Source organism: Xiphias gladius, chromosome 2, assembly GCF_016859285.1.
Source record: "Xiphias gladius isolate SHS-SW01 ecotype Sanya breed wild chromosome 2, ASM1685928v1, whole genome shotgun sequence".
Taxonomy (NCBI): Eukaryota; Metazoa; Chordata; class Actinopteri; order Istiophoriformes; family Xiphiidae; genus Xiphias; species Xiphias gladius.
In genome coordinates this window covers 2,622,960-2,647,144 of record NC_053401.1, presented here as the reverse complement: position 1 = coordinate 2,647,144, position 24,185 = coordinate 2,622,960, and the positions used below count along the sequence as shown (strand labels likewise).

The window sequence follows — 24,185 nt, the reverse complement described above, 5'->3', positions numbered from 1 at the left end:
GTTTGGTGTCACCGACGACCTCAGGAGGCGTGTTGTGGTTTGAGGTGTAAGTGAGCTTAGCAGCTGAACCGAGTGAGAAATAAAAAAATAAAGTTACGGGTCACGCAGACGTCGTCGGACCAGAGTTGTGCCTTCACTCCGCCGCGTCCTCCCCGGCCGGTCCGGATACGGCGGCCAATGGCGACAGGCTCCCCGGCTGGCGCAGGCCCGACATTCACGTCACTGAAACTACATTTTCTACCGGAGCTGAACTACACCCCCCACACCCCCCCGCGCGACTGCGGTCTCTTACACGGGGCGGGAGGCTCCGCGCACGCTCCTTCCCGCGTCTCTTCATCTGCAGTTCTTTTAGCTAACCCTTGATAAATGCTTCAATACATGGAGAAAGTAAACTCCTACACACCTAGAGAGTACACACCAACCTGACGACACATAAATATTATGGCATATCATATCATAGGTCATGTCATATATTATATTTTATTACTACATTAAAACCCTTTTCGTCTTTCCCACCGTTGACTATAAACATTAAGCAGTACCCTGATCTCCTCTTCTGGCCCATTTTTGGCCCGGGTAGGCCCGACCTCAGCCTCGTACCGGCCTGGTCTGGCTCACATGGTGCAGGATTTGTCCAGCGGTGGGGGCAGAGGTGGGGTGCTGCTCTTAGGCGGGACCATAGGCTTGGGCCTCAGGGCGGGGGGCCGCAGCGGAGCCCCGATGCGGGCGGCAGCCACGGGCTTGAAGGAGCCCAGGGCGTCGGGGGAAGGGTTGGCCGGTCTGGGGGGTCCCGGCGGAGGTCCGGGGAGCGGGCTGATGGGGCTCAGAGGACTGAGGGGGCTCGGAGTGCCGGGGGTGCCGGGGGTTCCCGGCGTGCCCGGGGTGCTGGGAGTGCTGTGGGGGCTGGGGGACTCGGAGGAGCAGGCGGTGATGGGGCCGTTCTTCACCTGCTCCAGAGTGTCCAGCACCACGTCGGGAGCTGGCCGGCAGCCCTGCCGCTCCAGCTGCCTCAGCTCCCCCAGAGCCACGGTCACCGTCTCCTCGATGTCCTGCAGGCGGCGGGAGGAGGATTAAAGGGGAGTCCGTGACGTTTTTCATCAAAACGCAAAGAAAAAGCAGACATTAAAGTCCAACTGAAGTGAAGCGGCGTGTAAGTCACGTGTTCTGCGTTTGAGAAAAAAAATCTGAAACCGCGAGAGGGAAATGATATTTTCAATTCTTTGGTGTCAATACATTAAAAAAAGCGATGACTACCTGTGATTTCAGTTGGACTTTAAATCCCGATCAGTGCAGCTTTAATCAATACCGCCTCTTTAAGTTGCCTGACGGCCCGCGGTCGTGTTTGTGTACCTGTGCCAGCGTGTCGGGGTCCAGGACTCTGGATCGATGGGAGTCGCCGAAGCCATGCTGCCCGCTGCTCGAGCGCCGGATGGGCGTGTCCTCGGGCCTTCGCAGCGAATCGTGGCGGCTCACCGTCATGGTCACGGCGGCGGCGGAGCGGCGGCGGCGCTCGGGGCTGTCCAGGGGCGGGGTCAGGCCCTGGCCCCGTCCCAGCAGCAGCTCCCTGGGACTGAAGTGACCCGTCACCGGGGGCGAGCTCCGCTCCATCACCCCGCCGTTCCCGTGGTTGTCGTTGGAGCGGCCGAGGGGGCGGCGGAATAAACCGTCGGTTCGCTTCCTCCTGTGGCTGCGATCAGGGAGTACGAACACTGTTAGCTCAGGTCACCAGTAGAGCTGCTACCGTTAGTCGGATAATCGATCGGTTGATCGACCGCAAATTAATCAAATAGTGACCGGGGCCTTTATTTACCTCAACTTATTTGTAATTCCCTGTTTAATAAGGATGATTTTAGTAGAAAGCCCAAAATTTCCTGGTTTCAGCTTCTTAAATGTCAGACTTTGTGGCTTTTCCTTGTATCACATCAGTAAACCGAATCTCTTCGTCGTCACCTTGGGCTCCAAGAAATTTCGCAGTTTCTTTCGCAGTTTTCTTAGGTTTTACAGACCAACTGACTAATCGAGAAAATAATCAGCAGATTCATCGATAACGTAAAATAACTGAACTCACGTATGACTCGGGATTGAGGGGATGATTTTGGCTGCGGTGAACATTAGGCCCTTGCTGCTAAAAGTTATCTAAAAGGTTTTAACGGGCGTGGCAGTGGAAAACGTTGCAAACCTGAACAAATGATCAGCGCCGGAGAGAGTCTCCATGTCAAAGAATGAAGGGCACAGCTGCTTTACTTCGTTAAACACCCCTGCATTCAACACAATCTCTGTTTTTTTTTTTTAATTTACATTATTTCCAGGCCTGTGCAGAAAAACGGGGATGTTTGGTGACAGGTTAATGGCGCCCGACTGGAGTTTGTCTCGGTGAAAAAACGACTCGGTATATAGGATAGAGACGTGCATCAATTCTCGTTTTCTTCTGCAGATTTACTTGAAATTTCGGTTAAAATTTCCGCTACATTTGGACAATGATCAGATTATAGAGCGATTTTATTACAAATGTGTGTGTTCATCATTTCAATTAAAGTTTGTGGCCCAAAAAAGGTAAGTGTCCCAAATATTCCCCCCCCATAAAGAAAAGCCTGGAAAATTCATATAAATTTGTGAATCCGATCTTTGTTTTTCCTTCCTTTCTCTCCCATTATTCATCTCACCGCCCTTCAGATTTATCTTGTGACCCTTTGGAGGGGTGGGACCCTTACGTTGGGAACCCCTGGACTAAGCTTGTAGTTCAGACTTTCTCCACCTGGAGCAGCTACAACGGCCAAATGCTGCTTTTCAGCTTGTAGTTCTGATACTTTCAGTACGTTTCTCTGATAATACTAATAGTACTGAATAATAACACTACTACTTGGGAACACTCGCTCCACCACTGCTGCACTACGACGTCTCTTCCGCGGATCGGCTCACCACGGCAGGAAAGCCATCCCGGATTTTCGCCCAGACGTTGTTTTGTTAGGAACGACTGTGAATATGAGAGTGGAAGGTGCGTGGTGCGTGGGGGGGGGGTCACATGAGGAACGGCTGTGGTAACGACATGATGAAATTCGCAGGTACTTTGACAGGTGAGAGAACAAGCTGGAAAATGGGTTTAACGTTCACTGCAGCCAAACCGATCCCCTCCCCGTTCGTGATCTTTGACGTGACAGACCTGTTGTAGGTCTCCGGCGGTCTGATGTCGGTGGGGGAGCTCAGTTCGCTCCTGGACCTCTTGTCGTCGGTGCTGCTGCTTCCTCCGTCGCTGTCCGCCTTCTGGCTGAGGGTGTCGGACATGGCGTCAGCCCTAGAGACACAGAGCACAGGCTCTCGGTCAGGATCAACAGCAGAGCTGAAACCCATCAATAGCATGTGGTTGGTGAATCCCCTCAGTCCGATCAGTCTGTTAATCAACAAATCCACCCAAATCCAACACTGCAGCTTGTCGAGGAATCAAATGGTCCACCTATGGTGGAAAGAACTTGAGTGTGGCTGTTTTCCTTTGTGAACAGACCTTTTTCACAGCGGGAATTTTGACACGACACAGAAGGAAAAACAACATCAGTCGGGCTTCGATCCGCGTTCAACGCCCTGCCACTGAGCGCGTTTCTGTCCTGGCGGAGCGCGTAAAGGGAAAAAAGCCGCTGTTATGTTAAATAAACATGAATAGTTTTCTATGAGCAGCAACTCATGAACTACAGCACAACGCATATACACAGTCTTAAATGAATCTTTACATTTTAAACACACTGTGTAGATGTATCCCCAAAGACCGTAGCGATATATTTAGATCATTATATTATTCTAGACTTAAGTTTGAATTTCTAAAGAACTACAGATTGTACAGTTTGTGCTTGACTTTTTAGGTTTTGATTAGGAAACCTGAAGACAAAACAAACACCGGGTTGAAAAACATTCATTTCAACATGTAAGTCATAAAAATAAGTAAAACAATCTGAAAAATGAATGAATGAATTTCTATTGTTATTATCTATTGTAAAACGATATATGTCATACAAATAATATGTATTATATTTTATATGCAATCATATATTATTATAGTATAATGTTATGCTATTTTATTATATTAAATTATATTTAATAATATATATATATATATATATATATATACACACACACACTTCAGTCACTTATCGCTTCAGTAATCACAAACAATTTAGCTAACTGATGAATTGTTTTAGCTGTTTTTCTTCCCCAGGTGAAAAGAACAAACTTTTCACGGTTCCATCTTCTCCATCGGATCATTTGATCCTTTTCTTTGTCAAAATGAGAGTAAACTGAATATCTTAAAACAAGACTATGGGAAATTACAGCCGAAAATCGACAGCAGATCAAAACAAAAACAAATCGCCTCGGCTGTGCCCTCACCTGTCCTTCACCACGATGTACTGATGAGGCACCAGGCCGTGGTTGCCGTTGTGGCGCCCCTCCCACCAGTCGTGCGACGCTCGCTGGAAGAGCTGCAGGGACGCTCCCTTCTTGAAGGAGAGCTCGCGGCCCGACCGGCCCACGTAGTCGAACCTCGCCACCGCCTCCACGGCCTCGCCCTCTGCCGGGGGGAGACGGAGAGAGGAGAGAGGGGGAGGGGCAGGTGAAGATAAGAGACGTGAAAATAGAGGTGAACCTGAACTTGTCGATCGGCTGTCTCTGGGGCTTTGTTCCTCCCACAGCTCAACCAATCAGAAAAGAGCGTTGAAAAAAAGTCTTTTCTGTTAATTCAGATGGAGAGATGAGAAGAGGAAGGGCGGGTGGGGTTGGAAAAGGCACCGAGGGAGGGAGGGAGGGAGGCAGGGAGGGAGGGTGGCGGTGGTGTCTCCATGGCTGCTGTTGCCGTAGCAACCGCTCTCCACCAGGAGACAGCGGGATGTGTGGGAGCGTGGGCGATTGTGTGAAGGTCAGGGGTCAGGCGTACCCTCGTCGCTGGTCTGGGTCTCGGTGCCGGCGTCGGGCTCGGCCTCCTCCAACGCTCCCGGCTCGCTGAAGGGACTCTCGCTGCAGGAGGAGGAAGAGGAGGAGAGACACGCCGTTCATTCATTCGGTGTGGGAACAAAGGAGCAGGACGCATGCACAGGAGGACGCGCGGCTGCCGATCGGAGACGGCTACGGCAGAGTGTCACGAGCTTAGTTTATGATGGGAACAGAGATACACAACGCACACTGTACAATAAAGGAGAGAGGTGTTCTGCTCTACAGGGATCACTGTCATTTACAGACTGGTTTAATACCACGGTTTCTGACAGGTTGCCAGTCCGTTGAAATTAAGCGTCAGCAAAAAAAGAACACTGACACCTCAAACATAGGCTGGTATCATCAAGAGTTTGCCGAATTAGCTATTATCAGTTCCTCTTTGCACTGTACCCGTAGATGTACAGACAACGACCGCTGGAATATTTAGAACTGAAGAAAACTTAAAAATGTGATGACTCTCAGGCAGGGTCTGGATTTACGAGGAGCGTCGCCTGTCTATGATTTCTAAGGGGATTTGTGGACGTTTACTCGCAGCGGACACCAGAGGTAACGATATCCTTGGGAATTGTAAGTCACACTGAATGAAAAAGCCACTGGATTTACACACTGAACACAACTGAACCACAAGAATTAAATGAGGAAATCTAGTTGACTAGGAATGTTGTGAAAATGTTTTATGATTGTTCTATGATGTTTCCGAAGACGTCTGATAGGTTCTAAGGTATTTTCCTGCTATTTGTTTATATATGCTGCCAGTCCACTGCGAGAGTATGACATTGGCTAGACGTCGGCTTTGTCCCGCTGAATGTCCATGTCAATAACGGACCAGATCCTGTAATTTCCCGGTGGTTAAAATACTAAAAGGACATCACAATTAGATGAACATGATCAGCGACCGATGAAATAACTGAATATAAATGAACACGAAAGATTTTACATGCTGGTCCTTGAGCCTCACCAGTACTGGTCTCCGGTCATACACTTCTCATAAACCGGTCCGGGCAGGTCCTTGGTGTCGGGGAAGATGTTGTCGTGGTGCAGGATGACCGTTTTAACCACCTCGTTCACGTGCGCCTGACAGGCCACCTGGTCCAGCGTGTCCGGCGTGGGCAGGAGGGTGGGGCCGAACACGATGGCCAGGTTCCCAGCATCCATCATGTTCTCGTCGCTGTACTGGGAAAGGCTGCGGGGAAGGGAAGCAGTTTGGGAGTAATTAAACACCTGGCAAAATGGGGACACTGTACTCAAGCCCCCCTATTTATTATTGATAAGCAGCATGTAAACATGTATTAAGTGTTTATAACACACTGTAGTGTAGTTTTAGGCAGATATAAGGACATTTGAAGTGTTTCAACTGTATTTTATCATATAATATACACTATATTATGAATTATTATCTGTTTATACAGCAGCCTCCACTTATGGGTGTCTACAGAAAGAGGTATAGTTATTTACAAAAACATGAATAAACACTTATATTTGCTTTCATTACATTATGCTGTGTTATAAACCGTTTACATGGTTATGTACTGCTTATAAATGCTAAATAGGCTCAAATGTAAACGCAAAGTGTTGCTGGCATTTCTTATTTCCCAGTTTCTGTTCATAGGGGACTTTTCAGCTTTCTGGAAAGAGAAAAGCTCTCTATGAGAAAAATACATTGTTCTGGCTGAGCAGAGGCTGGCGTGAAAAACAAGCGTGACTTGGTTTTTTTATTACAAGAAACTCTGAAAATCAGTAAGACTTAACTTCTAGTCCCCGTATTTAGCTTTTATAAACAGTATATAAACACTAACGTAGCTGTAAATCAGATGTGTCTTTTTTTCAAAACTATGTTTATTGTTGTTTTTGTTCAATTTAGACAAAGAGAACATTTACAAAAACCCTCCCTCCCATCCCCAATAACACAACATTCTCAGTAAAAAAAACCAAAAACAAAACAAACAAAAAAACTTAACAAGCATAATATTAATGGAATAAGTACTTTTTTATGGAGAAACAAAACAAAGGGAAAAAAGTATATATATATTAGTATATACAAATACATTTACACACGTAAAAATTACACAAAAACGTTAAAAAAACCCCGGTCATCACCACGTGTCTCCCTCCCCATTCACAACCTTGTTACTCTGGCCGTTCCACGAGTTACGAGGTTTCTTTGAGTAACAGCGGTAGACCTGAGGCTCGTCTGGTCACGGGCATCGACGCAGTCGAGTCCTTAGTAAAATTTACGAGAGGCGTCCGCATCTTATTAAACTCCTCGGTCTCAGCTCTTGTTATATAAGTTAGGTTTTCTATTGCCCAACTGCAGGACACCTCCTTGATCCTCTGACTAGAATTAGGCCCCTGAACATCCTTCTATACTAAAGCAATCACACGTTTGGCTGGTGACAGACAGGAATTCATTAATTTCCTGGAGAACATTCAGGGTATGTCCATGTAATACGCACATTTTAGCTTCAGCGGGAACAACACGTTCCGTCAATGTGAAAATCAGTTCAAGAACTTCTTTCCAAAATAGCTGGAGCTTCTAGATACGAGCATTGATTAATGTACTTGTTGACAACTTTAACTCCTCCTGTGGTGAGTGGAGGCTGCTGTATGAACAGATAATGAATGACAACATACGAAAATACAGTTATAATAATATCAAACACGTCTTCATAGGAGGACTTAGAATTTCTGTGCATTAATAAACAGTTAAAATGTCCTTCTATCCGCTCACAGCTACGTTATAGTGTATTACAATATGTTTTTATACAGCTGATGAATGCTAAGGTGTCACCTGAAAAGATGAACCCCTCACGCTCTGTAGAAACAAGTCAGTCTTTCCCTTTTGTTCTGTATTCGGCAGATTTCCTGCCGGTTTCGACCTCATAGCTGGTTCTGTTAAAACGCTCCGTACGCTAAACTTTGCCACGTTCGGTCTCTATGATTTTTTTCTCGGGGTGTTGCCCGCGGCTTCGGCAGGACCTGGATGTACTGACGGAAATAAAAATATTTTCGCTCTCCTTGACATTGAAGCTCCCGGTTTAATAACACGGAGGCTGAATGCACTTCGGGGCCATGCTAATAAAGGCATCAGTACGTTCAGCTGGTACATCACACCTGCTAATCACAGTTAGTTCCCCTCCTGCTCACACCTCCTGCCTCTCCATCCCTCGCTGCTCTCTCATTCTGTATTTATTTGAGAGGCTGCAGAGACTAAATGAGCTCTGTTTTATCATCTCTATACGCTTTAAGTGTCCACTTCTACCCCCCTTCACTACAAAAGAGGTTTATGGCCTCTCCCGACCTATCCTCAGGTTTAACACCAAGTGGAAACTCTGGGGAAAAATAGGAGAAATGGGCAACTGTCATTATCTGTAAGTGCCTGGTTTTGCGTAAGTGGATACTCACTGGTTGAGGAAGGCGAACAGGTAACGCATCACCACCAGCGTCGCCCTTGGTACGCCCAGCAGGATCTTACGGATGCACTGCGCTCTCTCGTAAAGGTTTTCTATTCCTGCAGCAAAACACATGCATCAGAGCAGTCACTGTCGGTCCCTGAGACTTCACGAGGCGCCTGTAGCACAATGACACAACCTGGGGGAAGGAAGAGAAAAAGAAAAAAGAAAAAAAAACACCAGCCGGCGCTGCAGAAAGAGAAGCAGCCGGCCCCCTATCTCTGCTGAGGACGGGAAGAGTTTCACAAAGACAAAGACACACTAAATAGGAAACAAAGACAAAGAAACTGAGAGGGAAAGCAAGTGTGTGTGTGTGTGTGGGTGGGCTGAAGATAGAGATCCAGTCTGTGCCTCATGGCAGCAGCTCATGTGCAGATGGAAGCAGCGCAAATGTTCCAGGTCACGTTACAGTTAGGACTCAAGCGTTACGGCGAGCGATGAGGTCGTTTTTAGCGACTCATCCTCGTTCCTCTGCTGCAAAAGATGATCAGCAGAAAGCAACGCAGTCAGTCGTAATTTGAACATTTCTTTGTAAAACCAGTAGGTAACTGGGAAGCTGGGGTTGGTCAGACGTGAGCTCTGTTGCACCTGTCACAACCCCGGCCCAACTAATACCTGATTGTTTTTTTAGGCCAATACCGATATCAATATTTGTGAATTTAAAAACTCCTATAAATAATGTCTCATTGGCAGATATTCTGTTTTTTTTACATCATCACATAACAATATTTGTGTTATGTGTCGTTATTTTACGTGTTTTAGATAAGAGTTCCTCGAAATTGTTTTTCTTAAAGAACAGTGACCAAGATGTGTGATGACCCGCCCACTTTACAGTTTAAAAATTTTCTTGTTACTTATTTCAGCCGACACATACACTGATCTGGATATACAGTATGAATGATTTGATGTATTGGCCCTGTGATTTATTTAATGCAGGTAAACTGGCACCATTAAATGTATGCTGAAATAGCTATTAGCAGCTCCTGTTTACAGTGTACCCATGGACGTACAGACAACTATCACTGTATTACTGTGATACTGAAGAAAACTTAAAAACCTGATGATTTGTCAGGCAGGTTCTGGAGCATGTTAAGATATGATAATTTATCCTCGAAAAATGTAAGTCACACTGAATCTAAAAATATGTGTATCATGTCTGAGAATTTCAGTGCATTGACGTCAAACATAATGCATAATGCAAGTTAATGCAAATATAATGACCATCGGCAAAAAATATCAGTAATTGTAAACTTGCACCATTTAAAAATCTCATTCTGGCTTTTCCAGCTCCTCCTGGGGGATCCCAAGGTTTGCCCAGGCCAGATGAGATATATAATCTCTCCAGCGTCTTTTGGGTCTACCCCCAGGTCTCCTACCGGTTGGACGTGCCCTGTAAACCTCCGATGAAGGGCATCAGGGACCACCTCATCTGGCTCCTTTTCACGGAGATGAGGATAAGCACCTCGAAGTCTGAGGCCGCGGTTCTCTGCTGGAAAAAATTGGACTGCTCCCTCCGGGTTGGGAGTGAGTTGCTGCCCCAAGTGGAGGAGTTTAGGTATCTTGGGATCTTGTTCACAAGTGAGGGTAAAATTGAGGTGGATTGGTTTAGCGTCAGCAGCAATGTAGGCAATGCACTGGACCGTTGTGGTGAAGAGGCAGTTGTTCTTGAAGGCAAAGCTCTCAATTTAGCAGTCGATCTAAGCTCCACTGAAACAATGAGATTGCAGGTACAAGCAGCCAAATTGAGTCAGACATCCGGCACGAGATCAGAGTCGAAAGGAGCCCGTTTAAGTGGTTCGGGCAGCTGATCCTTCCTTTGGATGTTGACCAGGCACGTCCAACTCTGACACCACCCTATAAAAGCACATGTACAATGTTGCACATCAACAGTAAACAGACAGTGGTACTCACGGACGCAGGAGATGAGGTCATTAAACCTGTCCTTGGGAAACAGTGGGTTCTCCAAACCCCTGAAGTAGAGCTTCAACACTCCAGCCACAGAGTTGATGTCATGGTTGCTCTCTTCGTCAATCAGCGGGTCATTACCTGGACGAGAGACAGAACGAGTTAACCACATCCTTAACCAACGGAGGATCTCGATCATGTGACCTTCAGGTGACTTTCCAGTTGACCTCTCACCTCTCTCGAAGGAGTTCTTGATATCGTTGACCTCTACCTGTGATCCTGACACCCGAAATATACCTTGATGCTGGAGACCTGTTGGGAAAAGCACAGTTTCAGTTATGATTTAAATAATTTTTATCCCCTTCTGCCGCTGTCTCTTGTGTTGTGCCCCAAGGCTCCATTTTAGGACCACTTTCTTCTGCATTATAAAGTATACTGTATGCTTCCTCTGGGCTCTATTTTTAGAATATTTTTAAGAACACAACATCCCTTGTGATGACGGCAGGCAGCTATACCTCCCCCTTAAAACCAGGTGATGCACATAATCTTCAGTCTGTTTTAAGCTGTGTTGACGATGCCAAATGCCGGATGACCAAAAATTCTCCAGCTCAGTGCGAGTAAGACAGAGGTCCTTATGATTGGTCCAGAAAATTTCACTCGTGGTGAAGCCAATTTACTTACACCTCTTATCTTCAGATGTCTGTACACAGGCCTGAAAGCTGGGTGTTATTTGTGACTTTGCTTTAAAGCAATAGTTTGACATTTTGGGATATAAAAGAACAAACTGGTATTTTATTGGACATAGTCTTCAAGCATAAAAATTGAGACTTATTTGATAACAAAAAAAAAGGGAAAAAAAACTAAAGAGTTAATATATAAAATAAAATGAATAGTAACAGATGAGAAAGTTTCACTTTCTAATATCTGTTTGTTAAATATAAGGCTTATCTTAGCACAAAGACTGGAAACAGAGCGAAGCAGCTAGCCAAACATAAAAAAAATCCACCTACAAGCAACTCTAAAGCTCACTAATTAACATCTTATATCTTGTTTTTTTTAATCCATACCACGACTTTAAGACTTTTCAGGACCCGCAGATACCTTGGGTTTTGTAAAATAGTAGTCGAGTAGCTGGTAAAACCCCTACAGCACATATTTCTATATATATAACAGGTGAAACTCACCGTGTAGGTTGATGTAGCGGATGCAGCTCTCCACCAGCAAGGGTATGGCTTTGGTTGAATCCTATAAACGCAGTCATCAAGTACACAACGAGGGTTGGTTGTTGTTTACACTTTATTGATTCTGATTCTGCTTAATGATTACAGCTCTTACTGACTCCTAGATTTTGAAAAGTGAGGTGTGGATATTAACGCCCCTGACCATCAGCTATTACCACAAACACATACACAAACACAAACAACCTGGAAGCCCGACAGACGTGAAACTCTACCTGGTGCTTGCTATGGGAGTTTTTCCGCCCACGACTGTAATGAGCAGAAAGGACGGGGGAGAGAGAGAGAGAGAGAGAGAGAGAGAGAGAGAGACACAGAGGAGTGTCTCAGTTTCACGGTGTTCAAACTGAACTGGCGGGATGGGATCGGGATTGTTTTTTCAGGTGAAGAGAAAATATGCACTGCGGCATGAAATCAGCCTTACCTCGTAGTCAGCAGTTCAGCTTTAAAACCTGTAAGAAGAAAAAAAGAAAAGAAAAAAAATCACAGGGAAAGCTTTAAAGGTCAGAAATGCTCATTACCATGTGTATTATGAGACAGAAGGCAAGTGAGAGAGAGTTTTCTGTACGTCTTACCTTCTGCTAAGGCTTTCTTCAGTATGTCATGTTTGGCCTGGAGTTTGGAAATGAGATTACTCCCCTCCAGATACTCGCGGAATTTCTGAGGATTGGAAAATAAAAATACAGAAATTCGGCTTACTGTGCTTCCTGCTGTACCATCCGCTGTCGGTTGATCAACAGGGGGCGCACATTCGGCATTTAAAAAAGAGCAAATGAATTTGTTAAGCATTTTAATATGACTTCAAATGAAGATATACAGTATGAAATTAACCGCAAAATGAGTCCGTTTTGTATTTTCTGTCCTTATGGGCGACGTCCCTGCCATGTAATTCACACTAATTCATCACTAGGTCCCTCATGATCAAGCCTCCGTGTAGTACAAGTAAATGGCCCCGAAACCAATAACACAATGGGATTCATAAGTGAGTGGCTGAGTAGCGAAGCAAGACCACAAACAGGGAATCCGTTTGTGCCCTGCTGTTCCCTCACAGTGAAGTAGAAGAGCTCCGTCTCCTGCTGGTTGGCCCGTCTCTTGGCCAGACTTGGTTTGTTCAAGTAGCCGTCCGACACGCTGGACTTGACCGACTCGGAGGACGGGCTGTGGGTGAAGCTCTGGGAGACGTCGTAGTCGTCCAGCACCGTCATGTCCTGTAGGGTGGTCAGAGTTGCACCCCAGGTCTTCTTCACCTAGAGGGGGAGAGAAAATTGACTCGAAAAATGTGGTTTGCACTTGAACGAAAAGGTGTTTCACAGAGCTGCAAGATAGTGATTTTTGTGGAAATGAGCTACTGTTTTTAGTGAGATGAAAACCGAAAGGCAACATCTTCGTTTCTGGCAGATTTAAGTGCCTGGAAATCAAGGTCCTTCATCACATTGATTGTCATCATATTGTTGCGTCTTGTGTCTGTTTGTGGTCATTTTTCATCCATTTTTTACTAACTTTGCGTCACTTCTTGGTCGTTTTGCGTCTCTCGGTGGCCCGTTCAGTAATCCGTCCATGTTTAAACGTCATTGCGATCAATAAATATCTCTCCTGCCACAGAACGTCTCTGCCTGAAGGACACATCTAGAGCGAGCGAGAGTGACAAACCTTAGCCAGCTAGGACTGGTTTCCTGCTCTGGGAGGCTTGAAAAACACAGGCCCAGAGCTGCACGTGATTCTATTTTTCCACCTTAAAAACACTGAACTCCAGATTTGTGCTCTGCCGATCCTCTATGCAAGGATGACTTTTCATTGCTGCACACAGCTTCATGGATCACAAGTCATGAATTATGAATTTTTAATTGTTTCAGGGCGGAGTTTGATTTTCCTAAATGTTTGATGAAGTGTGTGCGCTCAAGCACAACTACTCTGTTTATGTATGCTGCACATGCAAAGTGTGTTTGTGCGTTTGTATTTACAGCAACGATAATGGGTATGAAATTGTTTTTTTTCCCGTATATGATAATCAGGGTGTGTTTGTGTCTACGTGTGTGTATTTGTAAGCTGCTGAGACATGCAGATGCGATTCATTACTCCAGACTCCTTCAGCATTTTTATGCCCTTCAGGGTGAGTTAACAGCTGCCCCCTCGTGTGCACGCAACGCCCCAGTCTGCGCCACAACAACACTGAGGAGTCCACAGACTGCAGCACCAAGTCACTTTCGGATGGTACGAGTTTATTTTTGGAGGCTACATTTGGTAGATTATCACCCCATTAAAGGAGTATAAATTACCATAACTTTGTGCCAAGTCTGGTCCTGTCAGAAAAACATTTTAATTTGTAATCAGTGACGCTTTTGGTCCATTTGCTGGGGCAACACTTGAGGCCAGAGTTTAATATCTCAACAAGTATTGAAAAAAATTGCCAGGAAAGTTGATAAAGACATTGATGATCTCCAGTAGATTGAGCTAGACTTTTTTCATGTAGTGCAGACCTGTGCGTCACCTCCCACAACAACAGCCTCTGCTCTGACTGAGAATGACTAAGCGTGACAGAGACGTCCCTCGCCACTGACTCGTTACAGCAAGGCAAAACACACCTCCCCCTCCAAAAACCGGCTAACATGACTACAATGTCAGACCGAATAATGAGGTGAAACAAAACGGCATTTCGGTCTGATTACCACGCTGACGCGGCGTCAAAATCGGGTCCAAATTTCCACTTGTCCCAACAACGGTCGTTTTTTAAGTTCTTAACAGGGTTTCTCCGCTAGGAAAGAGAGCACTGCTGCCGGCCACGGCTGTGCTCTGATTTCAGTGCTAACACGGCATGTTAACATGCTAAACGTTGCATAATAGTTATGAAGTTTGTTTGGAAAGCACTCCTCAGAACCGATGGAAACAAACTACAGCTACGGGAATAAAATGATAAACAAGGAGGAAAATACAGTAAAACACACATAAGATAAAAACCTAAGCTTGAGGTGCAGCTCATAAAACATAACGCACTTCCTTTTTTTTTTTCTGAATGAGAGGTTACACTTTGTTACAGAAGCGAGGGAAAATGAGGCAGGACTTCGGCTCCCTACCACTTTACTACATCCGGACGTTGCTGCCATTACTTTCGGTTTACCGTGTTTGCGCGTCTCACCTCTTCATTCTCTATCTTCAGCGACGCCAGGCGGGTCTGGAGCTGTGTGAGGCGGAGGGTGAGCTCAGCCTGGACCTGAGGCTGGGAGGCGATCTGCGTCACCTGACAGGGCGTGGAACGACAACAACAAGAAGACAATCAGAGGAAACAAAGCTCAGATATGTCCTCACGCAGACCCCGTAGTGCACATACCGATTTAATTCTAGTGAACGATACAGTGCGTGTCAGGATTCAGACCAGTGCCCACTCCTTGACTTTCTCTACCAATCTGAGCATTTCGGTGGAAAACTGTTCCCTAATAAAGCTGAGGGTCTGTAGATCAACTGAAGCATTAAGGAGCAGCAGCGCAAACTAAACAGCGGCGTTGAAACACCGAAACGTAGTTTGAGAGACCTCATTAAGGACTCAAATAGCACACCGATGCTCTGAGTCTTACTTACAAGTTATGTTTCATACTTGGCTGTTATTACTATTATTATTACTATGTAGCTTATATTATCACTGGTTTTAGATGCTTATTTTTTGCAGCGTTCAGTTTTATTCAGTTTCGTGTAATTAATGTTGGCACACATGTAAAAGAGGGCTCTTGTTCACCAATGAGTTCCTTGTTCCTCTTAAGTGCAAATACAGAGAAATGATGTTAATTGTCTCTTGGTAAAACCCTCGGCCTTTATATTTTCACCACTATGACTGTGACTAAATGTTTCACTCTTGGTTTGTAGAACTTCCCTGGAGAATTCCTTTACCTCCTCTTTCTGAAATACATCTCCATAAATCTAAATTTTATTTCCGGATGTGTTGGTAGGATATACTGACTGCGTCGCCCATGTGGGCCTGGAAGCCGAAGCGCTGCGGGGGGCAGAAGGCAGTGGGGTAGAGGCCCAGCAGACGCTGCCTGTCGCGGGCGGGGTCCAGGCCCTCCACGGCCCCCTCCAGCACCTCCAGACCCGCCCTCCTGGAGGCTTCAAGGCTCAGTTCGGCTGATAGGTAGGTCCTGAGAGCCCGGCTCAGACTGGAGTGGTACCCTAGGTCACAGCACTGGGACAAAGCGGGGGGTGTTGGGGGGGCGTGATAAAACATATTACGATAAAGTTTGATTTACAAGGCTTTCAAGAGACACCCTGGCTTTAGGCTCACAATATCCGCCAACCTCTGAATCTTTCATTTGTGCCACAAACGTATACTCACATCTATGATGTCGGGCAGGTCGTGGATGTAGTATTTAAAAACGGAGGCGTTGGTGGCCTCCAGAGTCAGCAGATACTCATTTCTGGCTTTAAGAGCCTTCAGTTTGTTCTCTGAGTACTTTGCCTTCCTCTGATGAAGAAGGAAACAGACAAGAGAAGAGGAAAATATCGGTTAACCATCCGCATGTACGGTGTCTCCCTTCCACAAATCACTGTCAGTTGCACAAAAGGATGTGCCCTGCCATGCAAACATGACAGCAAAGGATACACACATGAACAGTCGGTACCAAATAGTGAAGTTTAAAAAGAGCAAGCGGAGATTATAACAGTTCCTGTTGGGTAAGCAACCCACCGGTAATTTAAAAATTAAGACTGTACCTTCTCTCTCATCTTCTCCATCTTGCGGGCGGCGTTGCGTCTCTGGTGACGCTCTTCAATCCGCAGGCCGAACACGGGCTCCACCCCTCCGCCCGTCCCCGAGACGCCCTTCACGCGGCCCTCCTGCCGCTCCGCTTCCCGCAGCTTGGTTTCCGCGTTGATCGTCTCCGCGTGGTACATGTGATACGTCTTCATCACCTAGGTAACAGCAGCCCACATTAACACAGCCTGGACCACAAAAAACTGGAAAACAACATTACACTTGAGCCTGGGTGGACTGTTTTTATTCCTCAAGGTTGTCAGGTCTGTGTTCCAGTCTGAGTTCCAGTGATTAGACAAGAAGATTTTAAAGCCAGAACTCTGACTTAAAATAAATCTGGATATTTCACAACCAATAATCGGCAGTTTTCTTCCTCAAGCCTCTTTGCAGACATGAAAAATAATGTCAGACCCAAAGTAGAAGTTCACAAAACGTCTTTGAATGTACGGCAGCAAGGATTCCTGCCTTTTTGCCAGTCTTGCATTTAAAACCAATGCATTTTGAGCTTTCAAAGTGGTGACGTCTCTGGCTGCTGTTTTGTCACGGTTTTTTTTAATTAATTCTTTAATGACATTTCAACCTTTCAGTTGATGCCTCGTCTGCCTTCTTTTACAGGGTGCTGCCAGATTTGACTGACAAAAAGCAGCCCAATCAGAGCCTAGAACCCGCCCAGTCACTTCTCTCCCTCTATTCCTCCCTTACAGTTTGAAAACCTCTGGAAACTTTCCTCACTTGGAAACTGCCCCAGTGGTACAAAAAGTAGCCTAAATTATAAGAACTCGCCGAAATCAACTTTCACCTGCCAATTGAAGAAAAGGTAGCTCAACAGGGGGAAAAATGTTAATTATACCTTGATTATTTATCAAACATAAAGAATTTTACGACTAATTTTTGAACAAATCATGCAGGGAGGTTTTGGTTTTTTTCTCCCTCTCTCTGCAGGTCAGTATTACAGGTAAATATAAAGGCATTGCGGTTTATTTAAAACAAGCAGCAGGGAATTTTAGAGGCTGGAGCTGTGGAAAATCAAACCTAAGTTTTACTCAGGTGTAGTTTTCCTTTTTTAAGACCTGCTGACATCCTGCTCTCAGACTCACAAACTCCACCGTCTTCTCCAAAGGTTTGTTCCACTTACGGTGTAAAGCTCATTCAGAAGCTTCATGAGGTCTTCCTGAAGCTGAAAGATGATCTCCTTACTCTACCGGAGGAGCAAAAAGAAACAGGTGAGAAGAGAAAAATATCATCAACATGAGGTAAATACACGCATTCTCATAGTGGGTCAGCTGCAGCAGAATGTAACCACTTAATTTTTAGGTAGAGTATTTCCATTTTCTGCTACTTTAAACTTCTGCCTCCATTTCAGAGGGAAATATTGCAATTTCTACTTCACCACAATTATCTGACAGCGACAGTTACTTTTCACATCAAGATTTTACATTTAAAAAAAAACAAAAAACATGATGCGTTTACAAAATACATGTTAAAAATTAAACCAGTGTTTGTTTTTTTAAAAATCTTTTTGGCACTTTATATGGGGTTCAGGTGTCTATGAGTTGCCAGCAGTTCCACCAAAAAGAAATTTCCCGTCTTAACTTCTCAGGTGTCTTCATCTAAATAAACTATTTGTGTCCAAAAGAGGTGAAACTACCCAACACTTGTCTGAAAAAACGAACACAGACACTATTAATCACCCCAACACCTCTCAGGATTATCTTGTGACCCTTTGGAGGGGCCCGACCCTTGGGTTGGGAACCACTGGACTAAATTACCCGACTGTAATTAAAGTAATTAAAACCAGCTCCACCTTGAACAGCTGCAACAGTAAGACCCTGCTTGCACTTTGAGGCATCAGTATTAATCTAATAATGTCAGAGATAATATTTCTCAGTCACGGGGGACATTTTACTGCCTAATGAATACTTTTGCTTGTGATGCTTTAAGTACATTTTAATGATAAATCCTTGTTGTGGACCAGACAGATAAACACTGAGCTGAAACTCAGTACATAGCTACGTATGTTCCCCCTGATAATTCTCTGTAGGTTCGTGACTACGAGCGCCCGCTTCCACATTTTTTTTTCACCTCGTCACTTTATTCATTCTTATTAAAAACACATCAGCCGTAGCCACTATAAGTAAGGGTCCCGAGTGCCTCTTCCACCACTGTGTGTCGAGGTGCAGGGAAATACCCGTGATCCATCAGGACGGCCGTACAGCACCGGAAAAATAAATGTATTTGACCGCACACAAACAAAAATGAATTCATAAATGAAACAAGCCGCGTTCTACTGCCGGTGCTGGGACCGAATTTCTGTCTCATGCATTAAACAGCCGGCCAGTTCGGGGCAGGAGTTATGTGGCAGCGTGGCGCCACATTAATATTACATTATGCTAGATGAATGTTGAACCCCGGGATGGATGAATCCCGTAGCGCCTGCTGAGAGAAGATCAGCTGAGCCCGTCGCCATGGCCACGGGGCTGTCAGCGTTGTCATGGCCACTCGGCCGTCTGTCGTCTTCCCGTTGTCCCCTCTCTTCGGAGCAGACTTTCTGAGAGCGCACAGTGAAGCGATGGAGGTCTTACTGTTTATAGCTGCCGGCACCCGCTGCACTTTAGTTAGCATGAATAAAAGACGAGCCGGATGAGAGATTAATAATGAACACGCCGGGCTGGAGTTGGAGGCGGGGTGTGCGTGCGTGCGTGTGTGTGTGTGTGTGTGTGTGTGTGTGTGTGTGTGTGTGCGTGTTTAATTTGCTAAACTCTGAGGCAGCCCAGCAGAGCTCTGGGGAATTCTGACTTTACTTTTCATTAGAATCAACTCTTCTACTTAGAGAAGCCTAGATGTCTGCACACGAGAAGAACTCTCGGCGGCGGACGGTTTAAGCACAATACTGTGGTACTTGTACTTTCCTCAAGCCGGTTATAATCGGTATATTTATAATAACAATCTGGTAGTGATGAGCCGACAGAGAATGAACCCAATTAACGGGAGGAAATAGTGTAATTTGTTGGGGACTATTTTCAGCGGCGGATTAATCCACGTTTGGCGCTCCAGTGAGTGTAGTTTTCGTACAACAAGGGAGGTCCGGAGGAAGAAGATGGATTCCAGCTCACCCTCTTCAGCAGGCGGGCCGAGTCCTCGCTGATGTGTGTGAGGCGGGTGATGACGTTGTTCAGGTAGAGGTCGCTGATGGTGGCGTGGTCCTTGCTCTCCCTCCTCACCTGGAAAGAGAGAGAGAGCGGGATGGAGGGATATATCTCGCCATCGTCTCGCACAGGAGTCTGAAGCAAACACACTCACAGAGAGACGTGCAACCAACCTGGTTTAGCAGCAGGTACCAGCAGTTCACCGGAGAAAGCAGGTTCTGATCCTTTCTGGAAAAGAGAGAGAGGGAGAGGGGGGGGCGAGAGAGCGAATGAGCGAGAGAGGGGGGAGAGAGAGAGAGAGGGGGGGGGGGGGATCAGGAATCTCTTCTTTTTGGAATCACAATTTTGACCAAACATTACACGCATCCAAACAAACCCCAACAATATATGCTCTGATTTCTCAGTTTTCATTCAGCTCGACTTAATATGCACAACGTCAACACACACACACACACACACACACACACACGTTGGTCTTAGTTGTGAGGGCGCTCATTGACATAATGCATTCCCTGGCCCTTTACCCTAACCTTACCGTGATCAAACCCGGACTTTACGTTGCACACTGCAATCCACTTCCGCTGTATTATTATTATTATATTATTCAGTTATGTGTTGCTCATCCCTCATTTGATCCCTGTACATATTCACATATTTCATCTCACTGGATTTTACACATTACGCTGCTCTCCACCTCCACTGTTACACAATTTAATTACTGGTTGCACATGTCACATCTGTTTTTTGCACTTGTCACTTTCATATATTTCATACGCATCACTTCTCTCTCTATAGCACATTCCATATTTCATTTTAGATATTTATATCCCATCTCGCAACGATCATAACTATCTATATATAGATTTTAATTTTTCCTTTTTTGTTTTATTTCATTATTTATTATTACTTTACTTTTGCTCTATTTTTATTCTTATTGTTCTATGTTCCATTTGTGGAGCGAACGCAAAGACACGTTCCTTACATGCTTCCATACTTGGCTGATAAAAACAGATTCTGATTCATCACAATTAAAATGCCTAACCCCAACCTCAGCAGCCTAAACCTAATTCTGAACATAACCCTAAAACTAAGTTTTAACCCTTAAAAAACCCTGTGAAGTTTTGAGGACCGACCAAAATATCCAGAATACAAACTTTGTCTACACAAACACTGAAAGACACGTGCACACACACACGCACAAACACACACACACACACACACACAGTCCTACTTGTATTGCTGATGATCTTTCGTGCTGCGCGTCTTGGCCATGAACCTCTCAGCGAGCTTCTCCAGGTTTCTGGAATATTCTGTCTCGATCTCTGCCTTCTTTCTGAAGAAGTCCTGCAGGTCCTGAAGCAGCTGGACCCGCATCTCCGTCTGCTGCTCCAGACAGCGCTGCTGCTCGACCAACTGCGCCCGCACATCTACACTCACACACACGCGCGCACACAAACAAACACAAAGAAAAAACACGCATTGGATGTTGGTGTAAATGAGACAGGTTGGCGATTTGTTTTATCCATGGCTGCAAAGTTACTAGTTCGTTCAAATGAGGCAGTGCAAAGCGAGCTGTTGGCGTTTTGGTGGAAACTGTGTCTTAGACTTAGGCGTCTCAGAACCACGCTGGTTACCGGTAACAACATCGACTTCGCCGCCAGTCTGGTGACTTTATCAACAAGGGTGAACTAAATACTTGCAGCGGTGGAATACTGATTAAAATGTAAATAAACTGTTGTAAATAAACACTTCCCGCTGGGTAGATGCGTTTAAAGCAGCATCAAAAATACTGTTTAATATGGTTAAAGCAGGGATGCCAGTAAAGCAGTCCTCCTTTATCTATACATCAATATGAGTGATTCTTACAGAGCGGGACTAGATGCTTGTCTCTATGTGTAGGACCTGTGATAGACTGGCGACCTGCCCAGGCTGCACCCCACCTCTCGCCCAATGTCAGCTGGGACAGGCTCCAGCCCGCCAACCCCCCCAGCAGCCCTCAAAGGATAAGCCGTATTAGCTAATGGATGGAAGGATGGATGATTCTTAGGGTATCTGTTGTTCAAAGCTGCTTTACACGCCCTCAAGCCTTCTCCTTCAGCTCATTAAATCCCTGCAGCTGTCTGAAGGCAGCAGGACACGCGTGCTGAGAAATCTGCAGCCTATGATTCGATAAGCGTCACGACGGAGCTCCGTGTGATTACTTACTACTCTCCACTGTGTTTTTTATTCACTAAATCACATGCAAATGTCACCAAACTACTCCAAGACAACCGTATACAATACTACACACATTAGACAGGTCGCTCGTGACTGTACGTCGTTCTTGCGGGAAACGCCGGATTGCAGCGACTTATCAATTTGCGCGTCATTGCCTCCTTTCCAACTTTCTTTTCGGCAAAGGTGACTTTTCATGTTTCCTTTTTCGAAATGCATGATGTTGCAAATGCTACGACAGAAATGCTGTTTCTGCCGTACTTCGCTACGTTTCAGTGATTGGTTCAGATGTTTCAGAGTGATGGGACCAGCGATGTGACCGGCTATGAGCATAGTTACGGATCACCACACCCTACGATCTACTCTATTCGCCTTCAGCCAGGCCCCTTCACATTCTGCATTGCTCCATCTGGCAACCTTTCCAACTCTCGTTGAGACATCTCACTTAAAAACCACAAATGTCAACCTCATGGTGGCGCTACAGGAATAGTCAGAGGACCACCAAGGTCTGTACGATTCATCTTCTGGGGACAATGAATATCTGTACAACGTTTCATGGCAATCCATTCAACGGATGTTGAGATATTTCAGTCTGGACCAACTATCCATATCTATCAAATTTAGCAATAAGTAGTGTCCTTTACAACTTCTCAGTGCCCAAAGTGAAATCTTCAAATTGTTAACAGTCCAAAACCCCAAAGAGATTCTGTTTACAGTGACATAAAACAGGGAAAAGGATCTTAATATTTCAGAAGCTGGTACCAGTGCATGTTTGCTTGACAAACTGATGAACTGCTTTATTTAAATTGTTAAATTTTCTGTCAACCAACTAATCAATTAATCACCCCTCTTCTTCCTCCCTTCTGTCTCTCCCTTCTTTTATAATTACTCATGAAGACTGTCCATTTTTCTCTGAGGAGTCACCTTGGACGACAGCCTCTGACCGCATTAAAAAACCCACACATATAAACACACTCTACACACACTCTACACACACACACACACACACACACACACACACACACACACACACACACACACACACACACACACACACACACACACTTTCAGCCTGTCCCACAGTCAGCATGGTAATGCCTGGCTGCACTCTCCGCTGGTTGTGCTGTTTCAGAGCTGGATCTATCTGCAGCAGGAGAGTGAGAGAGGGGAGAGCGGGTATAGAATACACAATGAATACCCCACCTCTCTCTTTCTCTCTCACACACACACACATACGCATAAAAACTCACAAAGACAGACACACACCAATCCCTGGGGGACCCTATCCACTCCACTACCTGTTGTCTTGGCAACCACACACTGTGTGTGAACCATGTGATGAGGAAGGTGAAGACAAGAACGCGGATCTGCCGCATCGACACAACACACACACACACACACACACACACACACACACACACACACACACACACACACACACACACACACACACGCAGTTTGCCAGACATGCTTCATAGATCTCTACAGAAAACTGCCATGGCCTTTGGTCCCCACAATTCTATGAAACTCTACTACTGTTTGTGTGTGTGTGTATTGATCCTGGCACCGTTTTGCTGCTGTTGTTATCCTACTAATTTAAAATGGCTGCCATTTCACGTTGCTCTCACACACACTATGAATGTGCCGATCTGCAACACTTTCATATAAATGAATGTGGGCTATGCTGCTCTGCTCTGTCCCTGATGGCCGTTGCACATTTTGACCTGGGAAAATACTTGCCTCCGATTGGCCAAACTGGACATCCATGACACTAACACACAGGCCTATTTGGGAACCAATATATGTGTGTGTCAGGAGAGCAAGACCCCATCAAAAAAAAAAAAAAAAGCTCATTAAATGGGCTGTTGTAATGTCAGCTACAGGTAGGTTACTGGTATTCTGTTCTGAGTGTTCAACGTGTATCAGGTTACATTTTGGGAAAACTGGCACCATTAAAAATGGGCCTAATTAGCTCTTAGCAGTTCCCGTTTGCAATGTACACATGGATGTACAGACAAGTGGATCACTATGATGCTGCAGAAAACTTAAAAACGGGACGATTCCCAGGCAGGTTCTGAAGCGTCTTTTTGTCCTATAATTTCTACATGGACTTATGGTAATTTATTCACATCGGACAACGGGGATAATGATTTCCTTGGGAAGTGTAAGTCACACTGAATGACATGAATGTGTGTTTCATGTCTGTGTGTTCAGATTTGACCGAGTTATGACTCCAAGAAAGGATGAGGATGATTTGGCTACCGTTCAACCCCCCACCCACCCCTTCTCTTTTGTCTCTGTCCTGCTGAATGTCCACGTCTATTACAGACCTTATCCTGTAATTTCCTGATGCTTACAATGCCGCCCAGAATGAACAGGAGCGCAATGAATATTATATCCCCCACCTTGATGTTAATCTTGTCCAAATGTTGCTTTTCTCATACTTCTGTCTTGTATACGGTGGTTAAACTTACATCTGATTATGGAAAAAAAGTATGGGATCTCTAAAATTTAATAAGTTTTG

General features: G+C 45.3%; 1 protein-coding gene across 3 annotated transcripts in view; it reads right to left on the bottom strand.

Annotated features, from left to right (window-relative positions):
* Window positions 1-213: 213 nt before the first annotated feature.
* The window catches only part of LOC120799944 (SLIT-ROBO Rho GTPase-activating protein 1-like), a 31,414-nt gene continuing 7,442 nt past the window's right edge, over window positions 214-24,185 (bottom strand). Inside the window, exons 2-24 of one of the 3 annotated variants that reach the window (XM_040145547.1) lie at window positions 20,679-20,874; window positions 19,621-19,675; window positions 19,415-19,522; window positions 17,437-17,499; window positions 16,262-16,459; window positions 15,885-16,013; window positions 15,513-15,734; window positions 14,697-14,798; window positions 12,613-12,810; window positions 12,139-12,223; window positions 11,988-12,015; window positions 11,782-11,815; window positions 11,513-11,573; window positions 10,563-10,640; window positions 10,335-10,469; window positions 8,377-8,482; window positions 5,933-6,157; window positions 4,919-4,998; window positions 4,375-4,555; window positions 4,218-4,237; window positions 3,161-3,293; window positions 1,351-1,687; window positions 214-1,049 (exon numbers count right to left, since the gene is read on the bottom strand). In XM_040145547.1, coding sequence (XP_040001481.1) covers window positions 615-1,049; window positions 1,351-1,687; window positions 3,161-3,293; window positions 4,218-4,237; window positions 4,375-4,555; window positions 4,919-4,998; window positions 5,933-6,157; window positions 8,377-8,482; window positions 10,335-10,469; window positions 10,563-10,640; window positions 11,513-11,573; window positions 11,782-11,815; window positions 11,988-12,015; window positions 12,139-12,223; window positions 12,613-12,810; window positions 14,697-14,798; window positions 15,513-15,734; window positions 15,885-16,013; window positions 16,262-16,459; window positions 17,437-17,499; window positions 19,415-19,522; window positions 19,621-19,675; window positions 20,679-20,874 — 3,209 coding nt within the window. In that variant the 3' untranslated portion in view covers window positions 214-614. Of the gene's footprint in view, window positions 1,050-1,350; window positions 1,688-3,151; window positions 3,294-4,217; window positions 4,238-4,374; window positions 4,556-4,918; window positions 4,999-5,932; window positions 6,158-8,376; window positions 8,483-10,334; window positions 10,470-10,562; window positions 10,641-11,512; window positions 11,574-11,781; window positions 11,816-11,987; window positions 12,016-12,138; window positions 12,224-12,612; window positions 12,811-14,696; window positions 14,799-15,512; window positions 15,735-15,884; window positions 16,014-16,261; window positions 16,460-17,436; window positions 17,500-19,414; window positions 19,523-19,620; window positions 19,676-20,678; window positions 20,875-24,185 lie in introns of those variants that run through there. The other 2 variants (XM_040145536.1, XM_040145556.1) reach the window with 2 other exon arrangements.